General features: G+C 56.6%; 7 protein-coding genes across 7 annotated transcripts; 5 read left to right on the forward strand and 2 right to left on the reverse strand.

Annotated features, from left to right (window-relative positions):
* Positions 1–653: 653 nt before the first annotated feature.
* CDEST_06576 (Putative multicopper oxidase, second cupredoxin domain, multicopper oxidase, copper-binding protein) lies at positions 654–3,716 on the forward strand. Its single transcript, XM_062922735.1, has 5 exons — positions 654–1,289; positions 1,343–1,837; positions 1,938–2,517; positions 2,572–2,797; positions 2,899–3,716. Exons 1-5 carry the CDS (start codon positions 930–932, stop codon positions 3,134–3,136), a joined length of 1,899 nt encoding a protein of 632 aa, XP_062778786.1. The 5' UTR covers positions 654–929; the 3' UTR covers positions 3,137–3,716.
* A 1-nt stretch (position 3,717) lies between these two features.
* Positions 3,718–5,237, reverse strand: CDEST_06577 (Putative CDP-alcohol phosphatidyltransferase). Its single transcript, XM_062922736.1, has 3 exons — positions 4,689–5,237; positions 4,251–4,627; positions 3,718–4,190 (listed from the first exon to the last, which is right to left on the reverse strand). The coding sequence occupies exons 1-3, from the start codon at positions 4,870–4,872 to the stop codon at positions 3,798–3,800; spliced, it is 954 nt and encodes a 317-aa protein (XP_062778787.1). The 5' UTR covers positions 4,873–5,237; the 3' UTR covers positions 3,718–3,797.
* A 3,813-nt stretch (positions 5,238–9,050) lies between these two features.
* CDEST_06578 (Putative orotidine 5'-phosphate decarboxylase domain, ribulose-phosphate binding barrel) lies at positions 9,051–11,184 on the forward strand. The gene has a single exon (XM_062922737.1). The coding sequence runs from the start codon at positions 9,632–9,634 to the stop codon at positions 10,733–10,735; it is 1,104 nt and encodes a 367-aa protein (XP_062778788.1). The 5' UTR covers positions 9,051–9,631; the 3' UTR covers positions 10,736–11,184.
* Positions 11,185–13,004: 1,820 nt separating this feature from the next.
* On the forward strand, positions 13,005–16,704 carry CDEST_06579 (uncharacterized protein). Its single transcript, XM_062922738.1, has 5 exons — positions 13,005–13,663; positions 13,742–14,476; positions 14,554–14,711; positions 14,780–15,310; positions 15,361–16,704. Exons 1-5 carry the CDS (start codon positions 13,472–13,474, stop codon positions 16,028–16,030), a joined length of 2,286 nt encoding a protein of 761 aa, XP_062778789.1. The 5' UTR covers positions 13,005–13,471; the 3' UTR covers positions 16,031–16,704.
* Positions 16,705–17,878: 1,174 nt separating this feature from the next.
* CDEST_06580 (Putative Zinc finger, CCCH-type) lies at positions 17,879–21,074 on the forward strand. Its single transcript, XM_062922739.1, has 6 exons — positions 17,879–18,803; positions 19,205–19,372; positions 19,438–19,485; positions 19,567–19,852; positions 19,968–20,701; positions 20,756–21,074. Exons 1-6 carry the CDS (start codon positions 18,462–18,464, stop codon positions 20,882–20,884), a joined length of 1,707 nt encoding a protein of 568 aa, XP_062778790.1. The 5' UTR covers positions 17,879–18,461; the 3' UTR covers positions 20,885–21,074.
* A 303-nt stretch (positions 21,075–21,377) lies between these two features.
* On the forward strand, positions 21,378–22,487 carry CDEST_06581 (Putative signal recognition particle, SRP19 subunit). Its single transcript, XM_062922740.1, has one exon. It carries the CDS (start codon positions 21,588–21,590, stop codon positions 22,458–22,460), a length of 873 nt encoding a protein of 290 aa, XP_062778791.1. The 5' UTR covers positions 21,378–21,587; the 3' UTR covers positions 22,461–22,487.
* Position 22,488: 1 nt separating this feature from the next.
* CDEST_06582 (Putative dynein associated protein) lies at positions 22,489–27,053 on the reverse strand. Its single transcript, XM_062922741.1, has 2 exons — positions 26,457–27,053; positions 22,489–26,395 (listed from the first exon to the last, which is right to left on the reverse strand). Exons 1-2 carry the CDS (start codon positions 26,847–26,849, stop codon positions 22,841–22,843), a joined length of 3,948 nt encoding a protein of 1,315 aa, XP_062778792.1. The 5' UTR covers positions 26,850–27,053; the 3' UTR covers positions 22,489–22,840.
* Between the last annotated feature and the right edge of the window lie 50 nt (positions 27,054–27,103).

The raw sequence follows: 27,103 nt of genomic DNA on the forward strand, positions 1-27,103 counted from the left end.
ATGTCAACAACCCTCAGACAGCGATGAATCGGGACACAGCGATCCCAACCTCGTCTCTACATTCACAGCTCGATCCGTGGGTCGTTCGTCTCGAGTCTTCAGTGACAGCTTTTTGAGCAAGGGAAGCTGGCAATTCATAGGGGGCAAGACTCAAGTCAGGTCTTGTGAAGTCAGGTCACGTCCATGCTCCAACTTTTCCCCTGTCGTACGGCTACTCAACAGCCCATCTTTTGCCCCTCTCTCACCCTCACCCTTGACCTTTGGGACATTTGAAGATGGCTAGGCGAGACCCAAGCTACATTAGCGTGGAGAGACAAGCTTTTTCTTGGGTGTAGGGGGGTCCCCAGTCAGCCGATCTCCAGCGCAGAAGCAGAAGCACCCTGCCCCCCTCTCCCTCTTCATGCCATTACCGAGGCCGAGAATCCGGCCAGCCAATGAGTCGGGTTGCCGGATCATCACTAGATTCGCAAAGGAAGAAAGAAAATAGAAAGAAAAAGGAAAACGTCAGAGGACAAACACCGGCGAGAGAGAGAGAGAGAAGAAGGCGTCAAGCCATGTCTGATCAAGCGTGAGCTAGGGGGAGCACCTGATAAGACCGACTAACACACCAGCAAGCCGATCCATCCAGATGTGTCGGGGCCATGAGATCAGATTGATAAGATGTCTTAGGTGAAGGCGAGGGGGGTGCGGACGGGGAGAAGGTCACCCCGGCCAGCGCGGCGAAGCATGGCCCTACTCTCTCGCCAGAAGTTGCCCGTTTGATCGAGTGCACCGAATTTTGCCTGGGTAGGTTCGTTTTCCTCGGATTTTCGTCCTCGCCAGGCCTTTCTTCGTCCTGTGGGACGATATACTTGACAAAGATACACAAAGACGCTGCCGTGTCACTCTCGGAAACCCTCCTCCTGGCCATCTTCCCAAATCCATCCATCATGGACCGCACAACGATGACAGGCAAAAGAACAGCCCTCTTGGCTCTCGTCTCAACTCTCGTGAGGACGGCCTGCGCCGCCTTGGTCTCGCACGACTTCGACATCGGCTGGGTAACGGCCAACCCAGATGGCGCCTTCAACCGCCCAACAATCGGCATCAATGGGCAATGGCCGGTTCCTCGCATCGATGCCAACGTTGGGGACACCGTCCTCATCAACGTCCGCAACAACCTGGGCAACCAGTCGACGTCTCTTCACTTCCACGGCCTTTACATGAACGGCTCAACGCACATGGACGGGCCGGCCCAGGTCAGCCAGTGTGCCATTCCGCCGGGCTCGTCCTTCACCTACAACTTCACCGTGAGTGGCATCGCCCAAGAAGCGCAACGCGTGCCTTGTCTGACGTTGCGTAGATCAACCAGCCAGGCACGTACTGGTACCACTCCCATACCCAAAGCCAGTACCCAGACGGTATCAGGGGACCCCTCATCGTCCATGACCCAGACTCCCCTTTCAAGGACCGATATGACCAAGAGATCGTCGTGTCCCTGTCTGATTGGTACCACGACCAGATGGCCGACCTCATCCCGGCCTTCATGGGCAAGGGCAACCCCACCGGTGCCGAGCCCGTCCCGCAAGCCGCCCTGATGAACGACACGCAGAACCTCACCGTGGCCGTTCAGCCCGGCAAGACATATCTCTTCCGCATGGTCAACATGGCCGCCTTCGCCGGCCAGTACGTCTGGATTGAAGGCCACAACATCTCCATCGTCGAGGTCGATGGCATCTACACGGAGCCGGCCGAGGCGACCATGATTTACATCTCGGCTGCTCAGCGGTACAGCTTCCTCGTCACCACTCGCAACGACACCGCGTCCAACTTTGCCATTGTCGGCAGCATGGACACCGTAAGTCAAAGCCCCCCCACCAACCCTCTAAGCCAACTCTAAGCCAGTCTTCCCTCACTCGTGCTTGCTCTTCGCCCCAATCCTCGGCTGACCAGAACAGTCCCTATTCGACAAGCTCCCCGAAGGCCTCAACTACAACGTCACGGGCTGGCTCGTCTACGACCCCTCCAAGCCCCTCGACCCGCCGGCGACGCTCGACACCTTCACCCCCTTCGACGACATGACCCTCGTGCCCCAGGACAGGCAACCCCGCCTTCCGGCGCCCTCAAAGACTATCGAGCTGGACGTCATCATGGAAAACCTTGGCGACGGCGGCAACTACGCCTTCTTCAACAACATCACCTACAAAGCGCCCAAGGTCCCGACCCTCTACACGGCACTCTCCGCCGGCGACGCCGCCGCCGTGAGCCCCGAGATCTACGGCGCCTACACGCACAGCTTTGTCCTCGACCGCGGCGACGTTGTCCAGGTTGTCGTCAACAATCTCGACCCGGGCCGCCACCCCTTTCACCTGCACGGCCACGACTTCCAGGCGCTCTACCGCGCTCCCGAGGAGGGCGGCACCTTCGCAGACGCCAACCTCACCGAGGCCGACTTCCCCGCCGTGCCCATGCGGCGCGACACGCTTGTTGTGTGGCCGAACGGGAACATCGTTCTGCGCTTCCGGGCGAACAACCCCGGTGAGTCCCCCCCCCCACGTTCGGTCCTTGATCTAACCTCCTCTTTAACGTTAGGCGTCTGGCTCTTCCACTGTCACATTGAGTGGCACGTAACATCGGGCCTGATCGCGACCTTCGTCGAAGCGCCTCTGGACCTCCAAAGGACCCTGTTAATCCCCCAGAACCACCTGGACGTCTGTGCGGCAGCCAACGTCCCGACTGCCGGCAACGCGGCAGGAAACACCAAGAACTTCCTGGACCTGAGCGGGCAGAACACTCCGCCGGCGCGTCTTCCAGATGGGTATGTTGTCCCGTTGAAGACACTTTCTCAAGCTGCTTCTCAACACCGTCTTTGCCCCCCTTTCTCGAACGACGTACACTAACAAGCGCTTGCTATACTAGGTTCACCGCACGAGGAATTGTAGCCCTTGTCTTCAGCTGCCTGACGGGCATTCTCGGCGTTCTGGTTGTGGGATGGTACGGCCTGGCCAAGGTAGAGGAACATCCTTCTGCCGTTGGATATGCGGACCAGACATCGGACACCGTCGCGGCGGCGGAGGGGCACACTGGTGATGCTCGGCACAAAGAGCCACCCATTGTCGAGTCCGTATCCGGCGGGTCGGGTACCGGTCAAGCTTGATCGTCATCGTTGGCCAGCCGCTAGGAAAGCATGTGAGGCGGCGAGAACAATACAATCTCAGTGACCTACTTCAGCTCATGGAAGCTTGTCTGATACGTTTTGGAAATTTCCAGAGGGGCTTCAAATGCGCCCGCAGCGTGATTATTCTCCTGGACCAGTTCTGAATATTTTCTGTGCCAGTTGGCCGACGTGTTGGATATATGAAGCGTCGATTAGTCTAATGTGTGGAAGAGATCGAGTGAATAAAAGAAGGATAAACTCCTGACTCCTGAATCGGACACTGGCCCGATTGTTTCCTCCCCATTTCATTGTCCCCGGCTTTCCGAGCCGGGCGTGTTACCCGCAACAACTGGCGTCATTATGTTCCGAGCATGAAAACTCTGCCCTTCCAATCTCGTCATCTTTCACATCCACAATGGCGGTTATGTTGCACCGTGTCGTAAACTTGACTTTCCTCCTTGGCTGGGACCTTAGCATCTTGCATGCCAATAACCGCACGCCCCCTTCGCTCAATAGCTCGGCGCTGTTGCCAGGTCGTCTGCCTCCCTAGGTCGCATCACTGCGTCGCAAACCCCGTCTTGTCGGAGGCAATGGCTCAATGATGGACGTGACATGCCACAGTCAGCGGTGCGCCAGCAAATAGCACCATTATGTAGCACGTTTAGGTGCTCTTCGTCTTCTTCTTGGGCAAGCCCTTGGCCCGTCTAGCAGCAACGTCGCCCTCGGCTAGCCACTGGCTCGCGTTCACGAGCTGCACGACATTGATCACCTGCTTCATGAACATGACAGGGAAGCTGATGGAAGCAAGAATCCATGGCCAAGTCGAGTCCATCTTATTTGCGCGGGCAAGCTCGAGAGCGGCGGCGCTGTATGGGTTCGGAAAGATGTGGCTAAGCAGAGACGTATTGACCTGCGCGCCCGCCTGGATCTGCATGGCTTCCGAGTTGGACACGGAGCTGAGCAGAGACGGCGAAAGACGCGGTGACGAGAAGCTCAGCATGTAAAGGGCGATGAAGAAGAGCTCGTTGAGAGCGCAGAAGACAAAGAGAACGGTCTGGGAAAGGGCATCTGTCAGCAAACATGTTGCGAGGGGGCATCCTACGGCATAGCGAACCTTGTTGGTGTAGTACAAGTACAGGATCTTGTTACGACTCTCGTCGACGTTCTTGTGGCTGCTGTCGGACCCTGCCATGGAAAGCGTGGTGTACATGTGAATGTAGTGGCTGGAGAAGTCGAGCGAGAGCAGCATTTGGAAAACAATGGTCCAGCGGGGGAAGGCGCAGGACAAGAAAACCAGCAAGCACGATGTCGTGCACCTGTCTGTCACCATGTCCAGCACGGCGCCGAAACGAGTCGACTGCTCAAAAGCGCGCGCAGCGTATCCGTCGAGGGCATCCAAAAGGCAGGATACGCTGTACAGCAAAGAGCAGGTTCGCGGATGGAGGGGCATGTAGTAGAGAGAGGCGATCGCGAGGACGATGCGGAAGTAGCCTGTTACGACATGCTAGTCAGCGATAGGTTGGATATCGGTCCGTTCGGCAGACAGCCATACCGATGAGATTGGGCAAGAACAGGAAGATGTTCTCCTTGGGGACGTCTTCCGAGGCTCCCGTCGCAGCAACCTCGTTGTCATTTCCGTTCATCACAACCTGTTGGACGGGTTCCTCGTTTGCGACCTTGGGCGATTCGCCAGCAGCGGCCTGGGCGGCCTGGCGCCTAGTTTGTCGTACCGACATGATGAATGTTTCTAGGACGAAGCTCGACAGATGAAAGGTGTTGACGGGTCGAAGTATGGGGCGTGAAGAGCTTTTAAGAGCGTGGACGAGGCGACCGAGGCAGCCGGTGTTGCAGTGGAGGTTGCACGGATGATCGATAAGTGGCTCCTAGTGACAGGATTCGCTTCCGAAAGCAAGGGATGCAGAAGAGAACAAGATTGCCAACTAATAGCAGGTGGGTTGTCGTAAAAGTGAGGTGTCGGGCGCAAGGAATAGTAGATGGGCTGAAGGAAAGGCGGCACGTGTTGGATGATTTAGTAGATGATGTTCGAGAAGGGGAGCGCGAGCAGCAGCGATAAGTAGATGATGCAGAAAGAGAAGATGACAGTGCTGATGTGGGATCGACGGGACGGGACGGAGTGGTCAGTTGAAAAATGTTGGAGCACCTACCCAACCTTGCCGAGCTGCCTACCTCAAGGTACCTACCACCTATCTGTCTGTGTCCGTACGTAGCATACCTATCTACGCAGTGCCTAGGGTGCTAGATTACTTGGGGTTTGGCAGTCCCATTGATTACGGCGACGCTATCCGCATCGTGCCGCAAGTGTCCAAGGGCTAGCTACTTTGACACCTTCTCTTTGCTTCTGCGTTCAGGTAGGGGCACGGTGAGCGCTGCGGCACGATGGGCACATACCATACTTGGCTCAGTCGTGCCTTGCCCTGCCTTACGTAGCACCCGCAGCAGCTTATTAGATATCAGCCAGTCTTACGTACCTCATATGTGCTCCCGATCTGCAGTGGGCACACTCAGCCGACACCAACTGCCCTTTAAGTGGATCCTTGACAGGGGGATCTAGGTGGCGCTGGGCCCCTTCGACTTCCTGTAGGTATCTACGTAGTATCTATCTATCTACCTACGGAACAGGGCCCGGGACTGAGTGGGTGGGATGAACAAGTGATAAGCAAGCAGGAGATAAGACGCCTCGTCCTTTCACTGCTGCGTTGCATCTCTGCATCCATAACAGGACGTATCTCTCCCTCTCCTGTCAACTTTGACGAATGCTACACCTCGTGACAGGCGTTATTGTGGGACCAGTCACTGCTGTTCGGCTGAAGATGGACTGGACGCGAGGCAACGATGGGATTTCCAAGTTCTGGCCAACGCCTCACTGCGCTCCTCCGCCGTCACCTTTCTGAGAAGAGCACAAGTGCTTGAAAACAAGACGAGCTCATGGCCAACACCACCGACTCTGTGAGATTCACACGAATATGCTAACCCTGCACGCCAATGCTAAAAAGACGATGTCTTGTGGATTTGCTTATCTGGACGACACATCGTGTGCTCGAGATACCTAGGTAGCCCGTGAACCTTGCAACTGGTTCCTTCCTTGTCTGCTGAACATGGCCGCTCCCACTCATCACTTATCTCGAGGACATTCTCTTCTTGCGATAAGGGATTCAAACCCAGGCGACACCCCGCCTTCGCAAGTCCTGGCCTTAGGTACCCCGCATTCGATATATCCAACGCTTGCTCTAATGTACCACTCACCAGCAGACACGGACGCCGCGCGTGCAATTCGCCGAAACCACGCTCGAGCAAGCGTGTGAATCTCTTATTCTCCGAGGACCGAAGGCTGCGCAAGAGATCACAGTGCTTGCCCGGCGCGACTTTGGCCTTTGCCAGAATGACAGGCAAGCAGGAGAAGAATACATACAAACGCTGTCAAGTAACTCAGGATTCCGCTCACCCAGTCTTACATAGAAGCCCGTTCTCCGTCTCGAGAAAAGACCAGCCCCGACCATAAAACGGGCGTGTGTCGTTGGTTCCATGTTCCAGTAAAAGAAACAGAGGTGGTTTGCAAACCGTCATCTCTGTTTATGTTCCCGGGTATAGAATGAATGACCATTGGTGGTGTAGACTACAGTGATGTTCGACAAGCCATCCAACCCTCCTCCCCTCTCCTTTCTCCATTGAACAGGGAAGCCACGAGCCGCCAAGCTCATGAAGGCACGGGATGAAGGACCGTGTGTTTGCTCAAAATTTGCGGCCTACATAGCTTAGGAGTCGGGAGGCACAGCAGCAGTTGCAAGTAAGCGGCCTCGGCGCCGGACTATTGGTGGCCATCTAGCCGACGACGGCCTCGGACGACGTCGACCGATGACGGGTACCCGAATTCGTCGCTTCTCGGGTGGCATGGTGTATCGAATCTTATAGGCGGCTCTGACGCTCTCGGCTCCGCCAGCAGAAACCGTTGGCTGGGCTAAAGACTGAGGGAACGAGGCCCCTTTGGCTCCCGGCAAAGAGCAGTATGGCATAGCATGGCTGTGGGGAAGGAGCACACACCATCCCACCCCCCCCCCCCCCCCCCCCCCCCCATCATACTTCCTACCTCTCCGACCTGATGGTCCAACGAGGCCATGGAATCGTGATTACTACTACGGATTCCGATCTGCAGTCTCCGCCGTTTTGCTGGTCCTAGAGGCGGCGGCCATACCATACGCGTACAATACAAGCTGTTGCCGAATCCGGTGTCGAGTGTGTGTTGACTGTCGACGGGAAGCTGTCAAAAACAAACGGCGAGCGGCCTGTCGCCCAGAGTCCGTGTCACTGCCGTCAAACTCAGCCGCCGGCCTCTTTTCTCATCGTCGATGCACTAGCAATGGAAACAACTAAGAGCGTCAAAGTCACGATCCTTCTTTGCGTCCAAGTAAACTTTTCTGCTAACATTTCAGTAAAAACCGGCAAATGCTGAACTTCAACCTTGCCATGGGCCAACCGGACGACAGATGCGATTCGCCATGCAAGACAGGGATCTACCGTGTCTGCTTTGCGCCAGCTGCGAACCGCAGTGTTTGTTGTAGTGTATCCAAATCCGTACTCCGTAGTGTAATTACTACACGGAGCGATCCAACGGCAGATCCGATAATTTGAACTAGAGCACACCACGCCTGCAGGGCTACACGTCACATTTACAGGGTCTGGACGGCGGAGGAAAAAATACTTTTGGCGGACGTCTGGTCTCGTTCCAGAACGTGCAAAAAGGGTGGGTTCGAGCCCATCCCATCTGGTTGCCGACGTCCCTTTGCCTTTGGAGATCGACTCAGGCATAAGTCCGATGTAGTGAGTGTACTGCGGTGGAGGGGTTGGAGCCGCCGGCTCGAGCTTTCAGATCGAGACTCACCGTGTGGCCTGCAGGCTTCGGCGCTGAACCCCCAAACCGGCCCCATCGTCACAGAGATATGATGTGAACTGACGTCGGCTATGGATTGAATCATTCGCTCGACTGCCCCCTCGGCGAGAGGGAGCTTGTCCGTCTGCTCCGCCTGCGTGGAAGAAGTCAGTCTCTTAGTCTGGCACCGGCGTCGGCATGGACAAGCCAGTCAGTTTCGTTGCCAGGATGCCATATGCAAGGTTGGCACTTCTCCTCCTCCTTCTCCTCCCCCTTCTCCTTCACTTCCTATTGCGCACTGCACATGTTCACTAGCCCGCAACAACTCGACAGCACACGAATTGGTGCATACAGGTCCATCGGGTACGGATACTTTGGACTGGGCGGAGGGCATCGGGATCGTCCAGCCTGGCTAAGAACGGTGGTGCCGCTGGGCAGCCCGATCTAAATGAAAGGATGTAACAGGCAGGAGACCATTAGGTAGGCAGGTAGATAGTGAAGAGGCAGCGACGAAAAGCAAGAGCAAGCTTCCTAATAGGACAAGTACTAAGGCCATGACATAATTGCGTGAGATACTGAGGCTTAATGATCAAGACTGCCTAGCAGCCCTAGGTAACTTAAGTACCTACATAGGTGCTGGGTAGGTAGTAAAGAGACGGAATGAGGACAGGTCTAGGTGAGGTTATGAAATAAGGGGGAAATTACATAGTACCTACCTACCTAGGTACCTAAGGTAGGTAGGTAGACGGAGGTTCTGTGTTTTTGTCCCAAGCTCAGGGGACGCGACTCTCCTTTCTTCCCCCCCTGAACCGTGCCAATGTCGACAGCAAGCTTCTCTCCTCAGTTGATTGAGCAGAGGAACTGACCCATGCACACATTGTTGGTTTCTCCTCTTCTCTCGCCCCCCTCCCTTCTCTCTCCTTCGCTCCCCTCCAATCATTCCCCCCTTGTAGAAGGGGACATGCAAAGCGAGGGAGTAGAACCCCTCATTCCCCCCTCGTCGATTTTTTCCTTCTTTTTTTGCTTAGTATTAGTCGGCCGCTCTTAAAAGTCCGATTTTTGTCTAATCTTACCGCACCCCCACAGCCCATCGCACACATCGGCCTCACCACCTAACTCATTATCTGCTTTAGTCTTCACTAAAAAAGTCCAACCACCTAGCTTTTTTTTCCCTGGTTTGGTTCTCGCACTCGCTCCCTTTCCATCTTCCTGCTTCCTTCTAGTAAACGGGTCTTGCCGTGTCTCCCTCACGTCACGCCCTCAACGACCAAGTCAGACGCAGACCCAAAACCAGTCCAGCACGACTCAAAAACAACAAGCAGAAGAGCTGAACCGCCTGCTCCGTCTGCTCGCTGGTGTCCTCGTACAAAACTCCAGTTTGCGCTCTCTCTCTCAACCGTCTCCTTGCAAGACAATACGCCCCACCCACCCCTCTTCATCGACCTCGCCACAACTAAATAGATATACCGCCGTCTTTCCCTACCGGATCGAAGCTTCACTCCCGGGCTTTCTTCCCTTCTCGTGGACTCGTTCGATCCGTTTGCAAACTTCCAATACCCTCCCTTTAGATACAGTTGGCAGGCGTGCCAGAACGGGAGACATCTGCCAAGATGACATCTCACGATACCCTGAAGGCGACTTTCGCCCGTCGCGCCGAATCGGCTAGTCACCCGCTCACGGCTTACCTGCTCCGCTTGATGGATTTGAAGGCGTCCAACCTGTGCCTCAGTGCCGACGTTGCGACTGCAAGAGAATTGCTCTACCTGGCCGACAAGGTCGGCCCTTCCATCGTCGTGCTGAAGACGCACCATGACATCGTCGCTGGGTGGGATTACAACCCGCAGACCGGCACCGGTGCCAAGCTCGCCGCGATAGCCCGTAAACATGGCTTCCTCATTTTCGAGGATCGCAAGTTCGGCGACATTGGCAATACGGTCCAGATGCAATACGTTGCTGGCTCGGCACGAATAATCGAGTGGGCTCACATTACCAACGTCAACATGGTCCCGGGCAAGGCCGCAGTTACAGCTCTGGCCGAGGCCGCAGCACGCTGGCGCGAACGATACCCCTACGAAGTGAAAACGTCGGTCACGGTCGGAACGCCGAGGTCGGAGAGCTTCGACGACTACGAGGACAGCGGAGACGGTCACGAACACACGATTGGCACGCCGCGGCCATCCGATGTCAACGGACGCAAGGGTAGCATCGTGTCCATCACGACTCTGACACAACACTTCGAGCCGGCCCCTTCTCCTCGTTTCCCGAGAAACGAGTCCCACAACTCCGACGAGGTCTTGTACGCGGGTATCGAGGAGGCACCCATGGATCGCGGCCTGCTCATCTTGGCGCAGATGTCGAGTGCCGGCAACTTCATGAACAAGGAATACACCCAGGCTTGCGTCGAAGCCGCGAGGGAGAACAAGGAATTCGTCATGGGGTTCGTGTCTCAAGAGAGCCTCAACACAGAACCGGAAGATTCCTTCATCCACATGACGCCTGGCTGCCAACTGCCACCGGAGGGTGATGAAGAGAATGGCGGTGTCGCAGGAGACGGAAAGGGGCAGCAGTACAACACGCCTCAGAAGCTCGTCGAGCTCTCGGGTACCGATATTGTCATCGTCGGACGTGGTATCCTAAAGGCCGGTGACCCTCAATCGGAGGCTGAGAGATACCGCAGGAAGGCCTGGAAGGCGTATCTCTCCCGGGTAGCGTAGGCTACTCTCGATTCCACCCATCCACTCACACACTTACACACACACACACACACACATACACCCAAACCCAAATCAAATACCCAGGCGTGTTTATTCTTGTTGTTAATTCGGGCCGCACCGACATTGGGGGCTTTTCTGGGGCCTTGTGATTTGCAAGAGCGACCCCATTGTCCGCTGGTTTTCGCATCTTTTGGGTCTGCAAATGATGTTCATGTTGTGACAGAAATGGTAGTCAAAATCGGCACTGAGGCGAATTCTTAGACGGGGACGCGGTGGTCCGGGACGGGCTCAAACCACAAAAAAAAGGGTGTGGGGTATTGGCGTTGACATTGATCAGGTCTACGGGCGGAAGCTATCAAGTGGACAGTCGCAGTTGATATATCACTGAATTGACCGTCTCTGCTGCAAACATTGTTCATGCCTCGATCTCCGGCTCTGCTGCAAGCCCTTTGGATCGTAAGCATGTGTCCCCTTCATCCACCCATCGAGAAGAGCAGCAGTGCTTCGCGGATAGATGCGGCAGCATGATTAGCTCGTCTCTACTCGCTTCAATGCGTCGGCAATCGGCAATTCAGTAAAACAAAGATAACCACATGTCTGGATTGCCGTTGATCATCCTCTTTGCGACAAGCTGGAGGCGTGGCATTTGGCAGCGACATGGTCCAGCAAAGCATGGCAGGGAAGAGGGGAGTGGAGAGTTCGTTTGCTATTGTCCGTTGTCCGTTGGCCGTTGGCGGCGGCGGCTATTGGCACCGGACAACGGGCAATGGCTGCGAGCTTCATGCCGACAAGAAAGAATACAAGGGGGCACACAACCAGCCAGACTAGATCTGAGGCAATGCAGGTTAGCGGACAAGGTTCCCGGGATGCAACAAGTCCACACCCTCTTGCCCCCCTTGTTGAACTTCGGGGGGGGAGAGCTGCAAGATTCAAGAAAGCTACCCCCCCCCCCCCAAGATTGAGAACGCTTGACGTATCTATACGATGTACACTCGCATTGCACCATTGCCACGCACTCGAGAATCAAAGGCAATAGGAAGGGCTATCAGTTACCTAGAGCGGAGGAGCGTGGAAGGGGTCGGCCGAGGTGGAGGAGGAGGAGGAGCAGGAGGCTCATGTTCAGCCAGCCAGCCAGTCAAGAGGTTAGCCGGCGTGCATTTCACACCAAATCTTCCAGACGAATCCCCGAAGGCTGCAAAGACACTGGTGCGGAGGCGGAGGCGTCAAGCCCACGAGGCATGGCCGTGCCGCGCGCGGACTTTGCATCTCTCGTTCGGTGCGCCGTGCCCCCTGTCGGCAGGCTGCCGGTCCTACCCCTCCACGGCTGTCTCTCCTCTCATAAGTGTCTATCTTGAAAGACGTTTCTCTGTGAGGCGCGCCTCTTCAGTACTAGACTGACGCGAATGGTGTTGGAACTTGCGACCGGCTCCCGCCTTGACCTCCGGTGGCCTGTGTGAAGTCGCTGTGTGATCTTAGTCAAGTGAGAAAAGGCACCGCAGGTTACGTCCTTAAATCTGACCAGAAGGCCGGGCGGTGTGGGGGCGGCCAACCCGATTCAAGGTCGACAGTACAGGAAGGCTCGGCGAAGCTATCGAAGGCAGCAGACACCAAAGCTTTGGCCGGCGGGAAGCTGCAAGCAAACCATAAAATAGAAGCTAGATCGGATTGGAACTTTGTTGCGGCGATATGAACCTTGGGACCTTGGGGCCTTGATCTGCCGTTCGCTCTCGTCGGTGTCGTCAGAGGACGGCCTGTTTCTTCTCATGTCGGCCGTCTTTCTACACCCCGTATCCCAAACGTCCAAGTGCCGGGTCGTGGTGGGGTTCTAAGAAACGTCCCTGAAGGCGTGCCCATTTTCCTTTTCTTCTAGAACAGGTAGGTACATCGTAGGTCGGTTGGTAGGTAACCGTACCACCCGAGCTCCTGGGATAAATCCACTCCTTCCATCCAATTTCCAAGGCAGCCTGAGCCTAGCAGACCGACTTCCGAACCCCACCATCGATCTCGGCCGCACCCTCTGCCGCAGCGAAGCGCAAAACCTAGTGCGGCAACGTGAGAGACGCAAGGTGAGAAGAGGGTGGGAGAGCGCCTGCCTGTGTGAGCCTGCCATATGTGTGTGTGTACGTACAATCCGTTTTCAAGGATACGGAAGCTCTGCCTACGTTTTCCCAGCTCCGGGATCTGCTGCTCTTTCTCCCTACTGCTGCCCCTTACTGCTGGCTCCCTACGCTGTGCAACGAGAGGTTGGTTGGCTCTTATTAGATAGGGATCCGTACTTACTCGACTGGCATTGACCAAGAGACCATCGTGGCGGGTCCTCTTTTCCTGCGTTTCCCACCTTTTCTGCTTCCGTAATCATACATTTATTCGGCTTGAATCCACGACGAATCGCGACGGAAACCGAGACTGCGCTGGGTTTTCCCATTCCCTCTCTTCCCTTTCCTCCCCTTCTTTTCGGCGTTGCGCCTGTTTTGCTCACCATCACCCTGAACACCGTTAGCTCGACCAGCCTGGTGCCCAGCCTGCGCGGACTCGACCGGCACCTACCTACCTGCCCACGAAAACGAACATCTGGCGATTCCATCCCATCCACCTCGGCTTGGTGGCGCCGTCGACTCGAGAAAAGGCTCGATAATATTACCACTACCACCACCATCACCATCACCACCACACGCACCCACGACAGCCATTCTCGCTTTCACTACCCGAGACTTTGACATACAAACACGACCGATCATGGCCGACGACCGGCGCAACAGCTCCGAGAAACCGTCGTCGGCGCGGGAGAGCATGAGCTCGAACTCGAACCCGAGCCCGACTCAAACACAAAATCAGCCACAAAAACAGACGCAAGACGCCCGGCCGCCACCACGGAAGCGCAGGCGCGTTGTGATATCTTGCACGGAATGTCATCGTCGGAAGCAGAAGGTGGGTGGCCTGTTTCCCCTCAGCAACACTTTCCAATCGATTGGCGTCACTATTGGTAACTGACGTGCTTTCGCGCAGTGTGACCGTGATCTGCCATGCGCCAACTGCAAGTCGCGCAACAAGCAAGACGCCTGCAAATACGAGACGGGGGCCCCCACAGCCAAGGACCATCGCAAGGCCGAGGTTGAAGGCGCAAAGTCAACCCAGGTCCAGAGCCTCTCCAATGCCGCCGCCAACTGGGGCTACTCCCAAGCTGGGGCTTCTACGCTCGGCCTGATGAGAAAGATCGAAAGCGCAAACGGCGACGGAGCTCTGTCCCATCTCGGCGGCTCGGCCCACATCGAGGACCAGTTTGCGACCAAGGAGCGATACAAGTCTCTGATCAGACAGCTGCCTGCTAAGGGCTACATCGAGAAGCTCATCGACGTCTACTTCCGCGAGTTCAACCACCAGTACTACGCCCTTGAGGAGGACCTCTTCAAGGAGCAGTTCGCCGAGTGGAACAACATACCCTTCAACGTGCTCTCCAACTCTGGACCGCAGGGTCTCTCGCCCGACCTGAGGGTGTTTCCCGCATTGCTCTTCCAGGTTCTGGCCACCGCGTTGCTGATCCTCCCGGAAGGATCGCATGAATTCTACGAACATCTCAAGTATGCGGGCAACATGACATTCGAGGACCTTGCGGCGGACTACAGCGAATCTGGCGTCGGCATCCTGTCGCTACTGGGCAAACGACAAATCACACTCACGACGGTCCAGGCCGATTTCCTCCGGGCGGCGTTTCTTAAGTACATGGCCAAAGTAACGGAATCGGTAGGTGTCACTCTGTGCGCGCCTGAAGGTTGCGATAGAAGGAGAAAAGACAAAGAAACTAACAGCAACGACTGCAGTGGCATGCCATTGGTAGCGCCATTCGGGACGCTCAAGAGATTGGCATGCACCGGGATAGCCTGGACCCCTCCCCGAACAGTGACGACACTGGGGATATACTCGAGAACATGTGGCTGATTCAGCGACGGAGAAAGCTGTACATGGTTCTCACTACCTGGTGAGGATCTGCCGGGAAGCATGGATGTTAGACAACGCATGACTCGACTGGCTGACACGAAGAACCAGGGACATTCACTGTGCGCTCGTGCTTGGACGTCCTGGCAGCATCGACTGGCGCATTTGCCCACCAAGCCTACCCATAGACGCGCCTCCGCCAAAGGACCGTCGCAAGACGCCAGTTGCGCCCCGCGATGATGAGAAGGACCCACCGACGCCGCTGAGCAGGGGCATCTGGGCATTCAGGCTCGTGGCCCCGATGCGTGAGATTTTGGAGTTGGAACAGGACGGCCCGTGTCCGAAAGACTATTCGAAGGTCGATCGGGTGCACCAAATGTGTCTAGATTTGGACGAGGCGACGCCTGCGTACTTCCGGTTGGAGAACCCGGATAGAAAGTGGGACGATAACCCGTCATGCTACTGGCTTCAGTCGGTACGCTTCTATCTGCCGCAGATGAATCTGTTCAACTTGATGGCGCTGCACCGGCCGTACATCTTTAATCGGCAGAAGAGTCGAACAGAAGCGCTCAAGGCTAGCATCGAGATGCTTCACCGTCAGATGCTCACCTTCCAAGGCCTCGACGCTGGGTCGTGGCGAAAGTAGGTCTTGTCATGGATGGAACGGGACCAAGCTGACCTTGCCCTTCCAGCTTCTCGCTATTCTTCGGCAGTTTTGATGCCGTGGTGCTCATGGCATCGATATACATATTGTTTCCCAAGGAGAACCTGGAGATGGCCGGCAGCGCCATGCAGCACTTCCACTGGACAACAGAAAGATTCGAGGCAATGCAGGAGAGGAACCCTCTGGCGAAGGCGGCGAAAGGTGTCCTGCAGGCGATTTTTGCTAAGTTTAAGAAAGCGGTAGGAAACCCGGCACCACCACCAAGCCTGTCAAGTCTGGCATCTCAAACACCAGCATCGACGGCGGACAGCAGCAGCAGCAGCAGTCTATCTGCCCGCGGATCAGTCTCGACGGCGACAGCAGCGACGGCCGACACTCCAGCAAGTAAGAGCAGCACGGTGGCGACGCCGACGTCGCTACCAACGGTTCCCGACCCAACATCATCATCCTATCCGCTGCCGTCAGCACACTCGGAATGGTCGTTGCCCAACAGCTGGGACTTCACGTCGATTGCGCCGCTATTCCCCATGGGAGACCTCATATACCACGACCTTAACGGAATACCTGAAGACGGATCTCTGCCAGCATGGGGAGCGGCGACGCCACCACCGCCGGCGGCTGGGACGACATTTGAGGGGGATTTTGGGAATGACAGTGTGTGGAACTTGCTCAACCAGTACGACCCGACATCCGTTTGAAACCCCTTTGATGGAAGACTGAAGAAAGAACTTTGAACCGGACAGAAACAAAGGCCGAGTTGGGACCTTTGAGTTTAGCTCGCTCGCCTGATGTTGGGAAACTCGTGGAAGGGTAAAGAAGGAGGGAGGGTCGAGTGAACGGTCAGCGGCAAGACGACCATTCGCGAGTCTCGTGTGAGAGATGCTCTAAGATGAAGAGGTCAAAACCGTGACGACAGAGTACATGACTTTTCGGATCGTGTCATTGGCTGCTCTACAATTCTTATTTTTGGTGGGTTGAAGTTGGAGACGTCCTCACAGATGTTTTACCACCGGACAATATCCTTGTCTGACACTGACCAATCAGAAGTGGACCGGACTCCGCTGCTATGGGGCGACGACATAAATTTAGCGAAGAGGCGAGGGAGGAACCTGCTCGATTATGGAATCTGCGATGCCGCGTAAACGCCATGGACGAACATGGCGTCGCTGCCCTCTATTTCCTTACCTAGGGACGTACGGGTAGGAAGAGACTGAGTGCAATGCGGATAAGGATGAGGATTGGTTGCACGTACTACGGACGATAATGTGCAAAAAAGCAGGAAAAGCAGGAGAGAAACTGAGTATAATGCAATGACGACCACAATATACCCTGGCCCCTATATATATTTGCCTTTAGGTAGCCATCCATCCACAGCATCCGCATGTTGTTGAAATGTTCAACGTATCCTTCTATTGCGGTGCCTCGCCAAATGGTGCTGCATCCATGAAGGCATCGGCCGGGACTCAAGAGACGTCCGAACAAAGGGGGTTATGTTTTTATTCTTATTTTTCAAGACCCTGATTATTTTCTGGGGTACGACGCTAGCACTGGAAAAGCGGAAGACGACAATTTACGGCAGCCAATGCGTTGCGACATGCCAGCAACATCTTATCGGGCGCTTGCTTTTTCTTATTCTTGGGGGGGTTCATCCAATTTCCTAAACCGTTTTTCTTTTGGTCGTTCTTTTTCTTGCTTTAGCCAGACCGAATTTTGGTCCAAGAAGCTCTCTGAACTTGAGGATACTGTTTCCGTGTCCAGAAGAGACAGGTTCACCGCTTTCCCTCTATTTAGGTCATGTTTTTATTTTGTTATATTTTTTCACCTCTCGATATATATAAAAGCGAGAGACAGAGAGACCCCAGACAGCAAACATCATTGAGTGCAAGATCAAACCCCGATCCCCGTTTGCTGCTGCGTTGGCCCGTTGTGCAGATCTCTGGCGGCTACCTTCCCTTGAATTCTCCCTCCTACCGGGCCTGGCTTGCCGTATATAAATCGGAAGACAGACACCTTTTTTTTTCCCCAGGGGGTGGGAACACAAGTTGAAAAGCTCCAAACCAAAACGGATCATCATCAAGAGCTGCCTTTCTCAATTTCCCGGGCATCCACCGCTTGTTGGTCAGCCTTTCCCATCTCGTCCCAGACGGACAGTCACACGGACATCCCTATTCTACCCATCTCATCACACCTCGTCCGCACATCACCAGTCGCCGCTCTGCTTTCACCCTGCTTCGACCTGTCCCGCCAGGCTTTAGCATTGCACTGCAGTACATATCCCTCCTTACCACTGTCCACCCACCTCACTTCGTCTCATCTACTTGCCTTAGCTTCAGCTGCACTACTTTTTCCCCATTTCGGCCATTTTGGACCTCGTCCCAGCCCTGCGCGTCTATCGACCCTTGATCCATTGCCGGATGAGAAAAGACTGACCAGGAGTTGTCCCAACCTTGCTGCACGCACATCCACCTCTTTGGCTTCTTCCACCTCTCTCTCTCCGACACATACACACACACACACACACATACCCTATTCCATATTTGCTCTTGGCGTAGACAAGATATCACTTCAACTGCAGTTGCACACCCCAGGACACAAGCAGAGAAGCGCTAGTGAGTGGGCTGGCCACAGACCACAGACTTTTTTCTGGCTCCTCTGCACCTGCCCTGCGCAGCTCTTTTACCACCTGCGCAAGCCTCATTGATTACCTACCTAGCTGCCTAGGTATCTGCTATCCATCTCACTTCCTACCATCCCCCAGGAAATAACCTTCCCAGCCTGCAACGCTACGTACTGGTTAGGCATCTTTTTCAACGGCCGTCCACAGAATCACCAACACCATCGCCTTCAGCAGCAGGCTAATTCTGCCTGACACAGCTCAAACGGCGACACAGCAGCAAACACAAGCACAAGACGCAGGCACGGTACTTTCACGGTCCTTCTCTCATTCCCATCACGCTGTGCGCACCGTGTCACTTTTTTCTCACTCACCCATCTGCACCTCGGCGCCAATAGAGACTGCAGCCATCCAGTCTCCAACCGACAACTCGACTTAACACCAAAGGAAGGGAGAGTCATTTGTCTGCCTCGCCATCCGCCCACCCACCCCTCTCTTTTGGTCATTTGTTTTACATGAGCCAGCGAAGTTCGGCTCAGTCAGCCCAAAAAATGCCTACTACAACCAATACCACAACTAGGACCACCGCTGGCTCCAACATCTACCTGGACAACATCAACAACAACACAAACGCGGCCCCTGTTCTTCCCCCCTACCTTCGCACCGGCAGCCAGTCCCCGTTGAACGCTTTCCCATTTTCCCCCAGCAACGCCTTCCCCTCGGCCATCGGAACAGGCATCCCAAAGGAGAGAGTGGGTGCGACCAAGATGTCCTTAGATAATACCGAAATCATGGACTTTGTTACCCGATATCAGACGTTGCAGGGCTACCAAAATGCCAACGACCAGCTGATTAAGGTCGGTTCCGCTTTCCTTTCCGATTCTCCCATCCGCCCCTTGCCCGCCCTTTGCCATTTGTCATTTTAAGCCTCGGCGTCTTCGTTGTCTGCAACTGAAGAGGGGGCCAGAGCTCCATCTATTCCTCCCGGCATACTGCCTCAGGGTCTGGTCCAGCTCCCGGCCCAGGCACGCGTTGTCACTGTCGTCGCGCCTGGCCTAGGGCGTTGACGGGTCGGTGTTTCGATGTTAGGCGTTTTCAAGGTTGTGGTTGCTATCTTGCTGCGCTTGGCTACATCTTCCACTCCCATCGGTTCCGTCCGTCCGCAAGAGATGCGACGAATTAACCTTCTGATCAAGGTTTCCGACCCTTGCCATAAAATTTACATGCAACTAACTTTATCTGTTCTTCTTCATCGCAGGACCTTTTGATATACTGCAAAGAAATCCAGGGCCTCTATGGCGAGGAAAACCAGATGCTCAAGCAGGAGCTCCGCAATGCAAAGCTCGACCTCGAACATGCTACGTCCTCCAGGAGAGAGATGCAGCAGGCGCTGCAGGAGCTTGATTACGATAACAACTATATCAAGGTAGACGCCTGCTGCGCAGCTGCTCGTATCCTTTTCTTTCTATTCGGAGTGACTGAACCTCGCAGAACCGCAATCCCTACGTCTTGATTATGATTGATGGCGATGGTCTCCTTGTATGCGCCGCTCTGTTCCCCTCTGGCTCGTCTACAGAATGCTGATTCGAGGGGTTTTCCTTCCCCACCCCCCGTGACTAGTTCCAGGAAAACTTCATCAGACAGGGCATTGAAGGCGGCAAGCAGGCCGCCTATGCCCTCCGAACTGCCGTTGCAGAGTACGTTGGCAGCCAGTCGGGAGAAGTTGAAATTGTCGCCAAGGTTTGCGCCAACCTTTCGGGCCTCGGGCGTGCCATGCGCAGAGATGGCTGTTTGGCCAGCGAGTCTGAGCTCAAGGACTTTTCTTTGGGATTTACCCAGGCCAAGGCCTCGTTTGATTTCATTGACGTCGGTCACGGTAAGGAACGTGCCGACTCGAAAATCAAAGGTAAGCCGTCTTCGGTCAGGCTCGCGCTAGGATGTCTCGCCATGCGACCAGCAGAGCGGCAGCAGCCGCCTCCCAAAGGCCAAGGGAAATGACGGCTGACATGACACTGCATCAGAGGCCACCCGCTGGCATTTGCGAAACTACAACTGCAGGCAGATTTTGCTGGGTATTTCTCATGATGCGGGCTATGCCCCTTTCCTCGACGAGATCCTTCAAGACGAGGAGATCCGCTCGAAGGTCAGCATTATCGAGGGTATTGCAACGGTCAGAGAGCTCAAAAACACCAACGTCCACATTCTCGACCCACTGCCCAGCCTCTTCCGAAACCAAAAGCTCATTGACCGAAGCGGCGATCGCGCTTCCGAGGCAGCCCATCATCACAGGCCACTGGCGGTGGTGACTACATCGCCCCCCGTGAGCGTGGCCTCGCTGGCCACGTCGTCGGCGCCGGCGACGGCCCCGTCATCCTGGGCTGGCGTCACCGCCAAAGCGAGCCCCCCACCAGTTATCACCACTCCTTTGGCCAACAAAACGAACAACATTCCAGCTCGTCAGGCGCCACTTACGAAGCCGCAGACGCCCGCCTGGAACCCCGGCCAGCGTGGACTCGATTCCCCCATTCCCATCAACCAGGTGGCTCTTGATAACATCAAGAAGCGTACCGGCAGGGACAAGCTTTGCAATAATCACTACCTCCGCGGACCTTGCGCCAAGGGCGATGAGTGCTGCTTCGAACACAAGTACAAGCCTAACCCCGACGAGATTAACGCCATTGCCCTTTTGACTCGTCTCAACCCCTGCACCAGCGGCCAGGACTGCGACGTGGACAATTGTATTTACGGACATCACGTACGTTTTTTACGACTGACTGACACGAGAACCCAGTGCTGACCCATATCATAGTGCCCCAGCGTCACGGGTAACACCTGTACGCATCCCTATTGTAAGTTTGGAGTTTCGGATCACCCGCCTGGCACGAAGTTCAAGAACGCCAAAATCCACGAGAATGAAGAACACTCGAAGACCTCTTGAGTTTGTAAACGCCAGGAGAGACGGACTGCACGAGACATGCACTTGGCATTCCGGGAATGGCACAACACAATGGAGGAAACCGGATATGTTTTGGAGATAAATGTCGCGTCAATGTAGACTGGTCGCCGGCTATCAGGAGGGGGCGTGGCATGTTCAGGTTAGCGCTGTAAACGCTGTAAAGACTTTGTTTGCCTTTTGGTATCAGGTGCCTGTGTGAAATTCTCTGCGTGTTGAATATCGTTGCGACTCTTACAGACGTTGATGAGTAACGTGCGTTCAAGGTAGGTAGGTACCTAGGTAGGAAGGTAAGGTAGGCATGTAGGTAGGGAGGTTTGAAGCTGTAAGCTGCAAGCTGCCCCTGCTGTGTTGAACCCCGGCCGGCCAGTGGAGCCTGCTACCACTTGGTAACCCCACCACGAGTGTGTGAACCTTGGTTTACCAACAACCCCACACACATCTGCCAAAATCCCAGAGGGGACTAGTAGAGAGCCTCCTCTCAATCGACAACTGTATCCTTACCTCACGTCCCACGTCCGTCGACCTCCTCCATCAACAACAACGACGGCGAAGACGACGACGCCCATTGTACGCAAAAAAACAACGATATCTCTAGAGGGGAAACCAGATCGATTCCGGCATCGCACAGCGGACCAACTACGTTCACATCCCGTACGAACTCCCTTCGAATCCCGCACAGCCCACAATGTCACACCCACGCATAGAGGAGGTCGAGGACAGCGACCTCGAGGCCTCGGACCCCTCCGAGGGCGACATTGACGACTTCGACGACATCGACATCTTGCGCCGCGTCGAGCCCAAGGCGCCGTCGCAGATCAACCCCTCCAACATTCCGTCGACGGCCGCCCCGCGGCCCGGGGCGCCGGGCTCCGAGTTCCAGACGACCACGGACCCGAAGCAATACGCCGACTTTCAGTGCCTGTACCCGGTCTACTTTGACGCGCGGCGCACGCGCGCCGAAGGCCGCCGCGTGCCGCGGTCGCTGGCGGTCGAGAACCCCATTGCGCGCGAGATCGTCAACGCGTGCGCGGCGCTGCGCCTCCCGACGCTCTTCGAGCCGGCAAAGTTCCACCCCAAGGACTGGGCGAATCCGGGCCGTGTCAAGATCCGCATCCGGTTCGGCGGCGAGGCCGGCCGCGGCAGGGACGGTGGCAAGGCCGCCGCGGGCGCCCGGCCTCACGGCATGCCCGACGTCAAGAATAAGCATCACCTGTACCTCCTCGTGGCCGAGCACCTGCGGGCGAACCCAACGACGGAGAACAGCGCGGCGCTCAAGGCCCGCGTGCAGGGCGCACCCGCGCCGGACCCCAGCAAGCCGTGGCCGAGGCCCGCGGTGCCGCGCGGCTGGAAGATGGGCGAGCTTCTGCCGTACATCAGCCCGGCCATGACGGGCGGCGGCGTCAGCGAGAACCTGTTCAAGGACATGATGAAGGAGATGCAGGGCGGCGGCGACCCGATGGCGGCGCTGATGCAACAGGCCGGCGGCGCGGCCGGTGGTGGCGGAGGAGGCGGCGAGGAGAAGGCGGGCAAGAAGAAGAAGGGCAAGGGCAAGGCTTGATTTCATTTGTCCCGGGATCCGCCTGCCCGGTGTTGGCTCATTCATGGGAGGAGAGACAGGGAGGAAGGGAGGGAGGGAGGGGGCTTTGCACGATGAGGGGAACTGTCGTTTGCTTACACCACTGGCGGCATACCACAAAGTTCGAGTCAGAACGGCTGAGGTCGACGGAATGACATGGGTCTCTATACACACAAAAAGAAAAGGAGAACACCACCACCACTACCATGGTGAATCGAGATATAGAGAGAGACAGAGAGAACGCGAGAGACAAGGCACAAATGTAGACATGGATGCTGTGAATAAGAACTGGGGTGGGTATCTAGCAGCCAAACTAGTAGTCCTACTACCGCGGAAGCCACCGTCCGCTTCTCGCATGATAATCATACAGCTGCCAGGCGGCCCTGCATCCCCTCCCACTCGCGCGATCCCACAATCTGCACCTCCCCCCCGCCACCAGGGGCAATCATCTTGCCGTCCGCGTCCGGCAGGCGGATCTGCAGCCTCGCCGCCACGTTCCTCATCACCTGCCTCCTCTCCGCCGCCGCGGCGTCCTTGCGCCCCAGCACCACCTCCGACTTCTTGAGCACCGAGTCCCGCCAGCCTTTCCACGTCGCGAGGTCCTCCCTCTGCTTGGCTGCGTGGTACTGCGGCGTGCTGCGCGCGGGCTTCCACGCCAGCTTGTCCTTGGGCAGCGCAGCCAAGTCATACACCCGCGCCGACGTCGTGAACTTGACCAGCTCGCTGAGCACGTCCTTGCCCTCGGCGACGACGAGCGCACGGCGCTGCTCGGCCACCGACGGCGGCTTCGTGAGCGGCTCCGCCAGCCAGTCGTAGTTGTGCTGCTCCGTCGTCCGCGCGCGCCGGTTGTCCTCACGCAGGTACCGCACCGCGGCCTGCAGGCTCGCGATCTCGCTCTTGAGGGCATCCATCTCCCGCGCCGTAGCCACCGCCCGCTCCTGGCCAGCCTTGGCGCCCGCCGCGCCCGCGCCATCGGCGAACGCCTTACTGTCGCCCGCAATCTTCTTCCACTTGTCGCGGTCCGTCTCCAACGTCTTGAGCTCGCGGTCCTGCTTGTCAATATCCTCCTGCAGGCTGGCGGCCTTCTGCTTGGCGGCCTCAATCTGCGCCTCGAGATCCTCGATGCGGGAGGCCTTGGCGTTAGCGTCCTTCATCCGCGATTCGAGCGTCTCGATCTTGAGGTTGGCCGTGCTGAGGTTCTCGTCACGCTGGGCAATCGCCCGCCGGGCCTCGTTGTGCTCCTCCTTAAGGCGACGCAACTCCTCCTCGGCGTCGACGGGGATCGTCTTGACTGCCTTGAGCTCCTGGGAGCGGAGCTTCCAGGGGGCCGGGCTGATTTCGAACTCTTGCGTCTGGGATAGGTCCGCGCTGAGTGCAGCCAGGTCTGAGATCTGGCTGGTAAGTGTGCGGAGCCTCGACAGGTATGTCGAGAAGAGATCGGACTCGCTCGACATGGTGGCCTTGGTGGTGGCCTTGGAAATGGCGTCCTGGACTTCGAGGTACGTGTACGGCTGGCTGCGGCCCTCCTCGTGCAGCAGTGCATGGAGTTCGAAACCAATCTCCCGAGCCAGCGTGGCAAGCTGGCGGGTGGCGTTCTGACACTGCTCGAAAGACTCCTTGGTCTCCCGCGGCAGCGCCAGCGATCTGGACTTGAGATCCTGCAGAGCCCGCACAGCCTTACCGGCGATGACCTTGGCACTCCGGGTCTGGTTGATGACAAACTCCGACTTCTTCCCAAAGTGCTGCGCCATCTCGTCGTCCTCGGATTCAGCAGGCAATGCCCTCTGGACCATGGCTCTCAGGGTAACAAACGTTGAGCCGGCAGATTCCAAGTGGCTCTGCATGACCACGGTCTGCATATACGTGTCCTCGGCGAAATCGGGCAGCTCGTTCGTTAGGTGCACCTCGGCAAGGTGAGACATAAGCGCGATCGTGCGCTGGAGTTCATCAGCGCACTTCTGCTCCTTGAGCTCGTCCCGGCGCAGGCCGTCGATCCATCCGTTGAGTGCACGCTCGACGGGCTCCAGCTCGAACAGGGCGTTCTGGAACCGCTGGAACTGCTCGATCGAGCAGTGGCTGATGGCGTTGGTGAACCTCTCGCACATTGACGCGACCCACGTGAGCTTATCAATGGCGTCGCAGCCGGCGAATATGTCGTCCTCGTGGCCGGGGTGAGGCTGGCCGTTGACGCGCTCTTTGATGAACGACTGCAGGAGCTCCGCCTTGAAAGCCAGTCTTCTGAACCTCAGCAGAGCGAGGACAGAATCCTGGTCCTCCTTGTAGGTGTCGGGAAGGAACATTTTGACAATATCCAGGTGCTGCTCGGCTTCTTGGGCCTCCAACCGTCGCAGCTCGAGGTCGATGGTCTTGACTTGGGCCTTGGAAGCGGAGATCTGGAGCTTCATGTTAAGATCCATCATGGCGCGAGACTTGCTGTTGAGCTGCTCAGACTCCGTCTCGGTGACAGCGTGCGACGCCCGCATGTCCTCGAGGTCGCTCTGTAGGCTGGTGACCAAGCCTCTGAAGCGGGACAAAGTGTACTCCATGTCCTCCAGGGCTTCTTCCTGCTCGCCTGCGCGCCGGGCCTGCTCTGTGATGACACTGTCCTTGAAGTCGAGCTCCTCCTGCATCTCCTTTTCGTTCTGGACGTGGTTAATCTCCAGTTCGTCGTTAATCTCCTTGAGGTTCTCGAGATCCTCGATAACTGCCTTAAGTTCATCAATCTGTTCAGACATGCTCATGTTCCGCTCGGTGAGTTCTTCAATCATGTCCTCTGCACCCAGGGCGTTATCCAGCTGCTGTCGAAGGTCCTCAACAGCGGCCTCGGACTGGGCCAGCTTGTCCTTGGCCGCATCGAACTGCTCCTTGACGACACCAAACTCCTGGAGGTCGTCCTCCAGAGTCTTAATCTGGTCCTTGAGTTCCTCCTCTTGCTGCTGCGTCAGGTCGCGCAGGCGCAGCAGTGCCTCGCGAAGCCTCTCGTTGGTCCTCTCCATCTGCAGCCACCCGGTACTGGCCCGCTCCTCCGACGACATGCCCTGGCCGAACTCGGCGTTCTCCTCGCGAAGGATCTCGACCTCGAGCTCCAGCTCCTCTGACTTCTGCTTCAGAGCCTCAAGTTCGACCTTAAGAACCTCGGCGGTCTCTTCAGCCATCTCGCGATCCAGCGTCGCTAGCTCTAGCGCCGTTTCGTGCTCCATTTGCATCGTCTCGATCGATTCAAACCTCTCCTCGGCCTCTTTCAGCTGTTTCCGCAGCTCATTGTTCTCGCTCTGCTGGGGCTGGTACTTGGCCTGCAGCTTTTCTATAATGGACTGGAACCTGTCCCGCTCGCCTTGAATCTGGTCCAGCTGTTTCAACTTGTCTCTATCTTCCAATCTTTTTCTCTCAAGCACCTTCAGCTTGGCTTTCAGATCCTCTATTTCTCTGTTCGCAGCTGCAGCATTTGTCGTAGAACGGGCGGTCGTCGCTGGCTTCGTCGAGCTCGTGGGCGTGGTTGCCGCCGAGCCTGATGTGAGCTTCTCCAGAGCTTTCGTCCTTGCTCTCACGGGACTGGTTTCGCCATCTTTGTTGGGCGACATCGAACCGTCGTCCCCGCTGTCCGCTGCGTTCTTCGCACCTCCCAAGTCCGCGGACGGCCTCCTGGCAGACGTAGGCGTACGTCCAGTCATGGAAAGCCGGCCACTGTTCGGTCTCCCCGGGGTCGGCCTTGTCGGTGCTGAAGATGTCGAGGGCTGCCGCGTGGTTCTGGCCGCGGGCATCGGCGGGGGTCCCATGGATGTGCGAGATGCTCCGACGGCCGGTCGTGCTTTCGCTCCGGCGGTCGTTGTGCGGGTATTGGAAGGGGTGGTGGTTCGCGACGGCGCAGTACTTGAAGCTGCTGATCCGAGCTGTTTCGTGGGCGACTTGGTGGGTGACTGCACACTTATTGTTATTCATTGCCTCCCTCCCTTGAGTCCACGCAGGCGGCGCACTCACCCTCAGTGCACTCGACGGACGAGACGCCTTAGGCCCCGGGCTCGGACTCGGAGCATTGAGGCTCATTCTCTTCGCCATGCCCGTGTCGCTCGCAGCCCGTCCGGTGCCCGGGTTAAAGCTGCTCGGCCGGCTAGGCCTGCGAGCAGGCTTGGGCGCCGCGGCGGGGGCCTGGGCGGTGACGACCAGCGTCGTCGGGCGAACGAACATGCCGTGCCCCATGGAACAGTCAAAATACCGCTCGCCCTGGACGCTGCCATCGTTCTTCCCGCTGTCGTCCTCGAGCTCGACGCCCACCCAGTCGCCGCTGGCGAAGTGCGTGTTGCCGACGAAGCGCACGATGCCAGTCCGGCCGTCTGGCAGGCGCACCGTCTGGCCAACTGCTAGGTCCGACATTGTTTCGCGACTGTGTTGCTTACTGGGAGATAACCATATTCGTAATTGTTGTCGGTGGTTTATGGGCGTTGGGCCAGTCGTTGAGGCTCCGTCGGGGTACGGTACGTTCGTCTTGTTTGGATGTCACTTAGGGGGCCCTTTGGCAGCGCGTCTAGTCGGATAAACGCGCTGGAGCTGGGAGCTTGCTGCGTTAGTCCAGACAGGGGTTCGTTGGTCTGGGGTATGAAGTTATGCAGACTTGGGAGCTTTGCTTA

This window comes from Colletotrichum destructivum, chromosome 4, assembly GCF_034447905.1.
Source record: "Colletotrichum destructivum chromosome 4, complete sequence".
In the NCBI taxonomy this organism is placed as follows: Eukaryota; Fungi; Ascomycota; class Sordariomycetes; order Glomerellales; family Glomerellaceae; genus Colletotrichum; species Colletotrichum destructivum.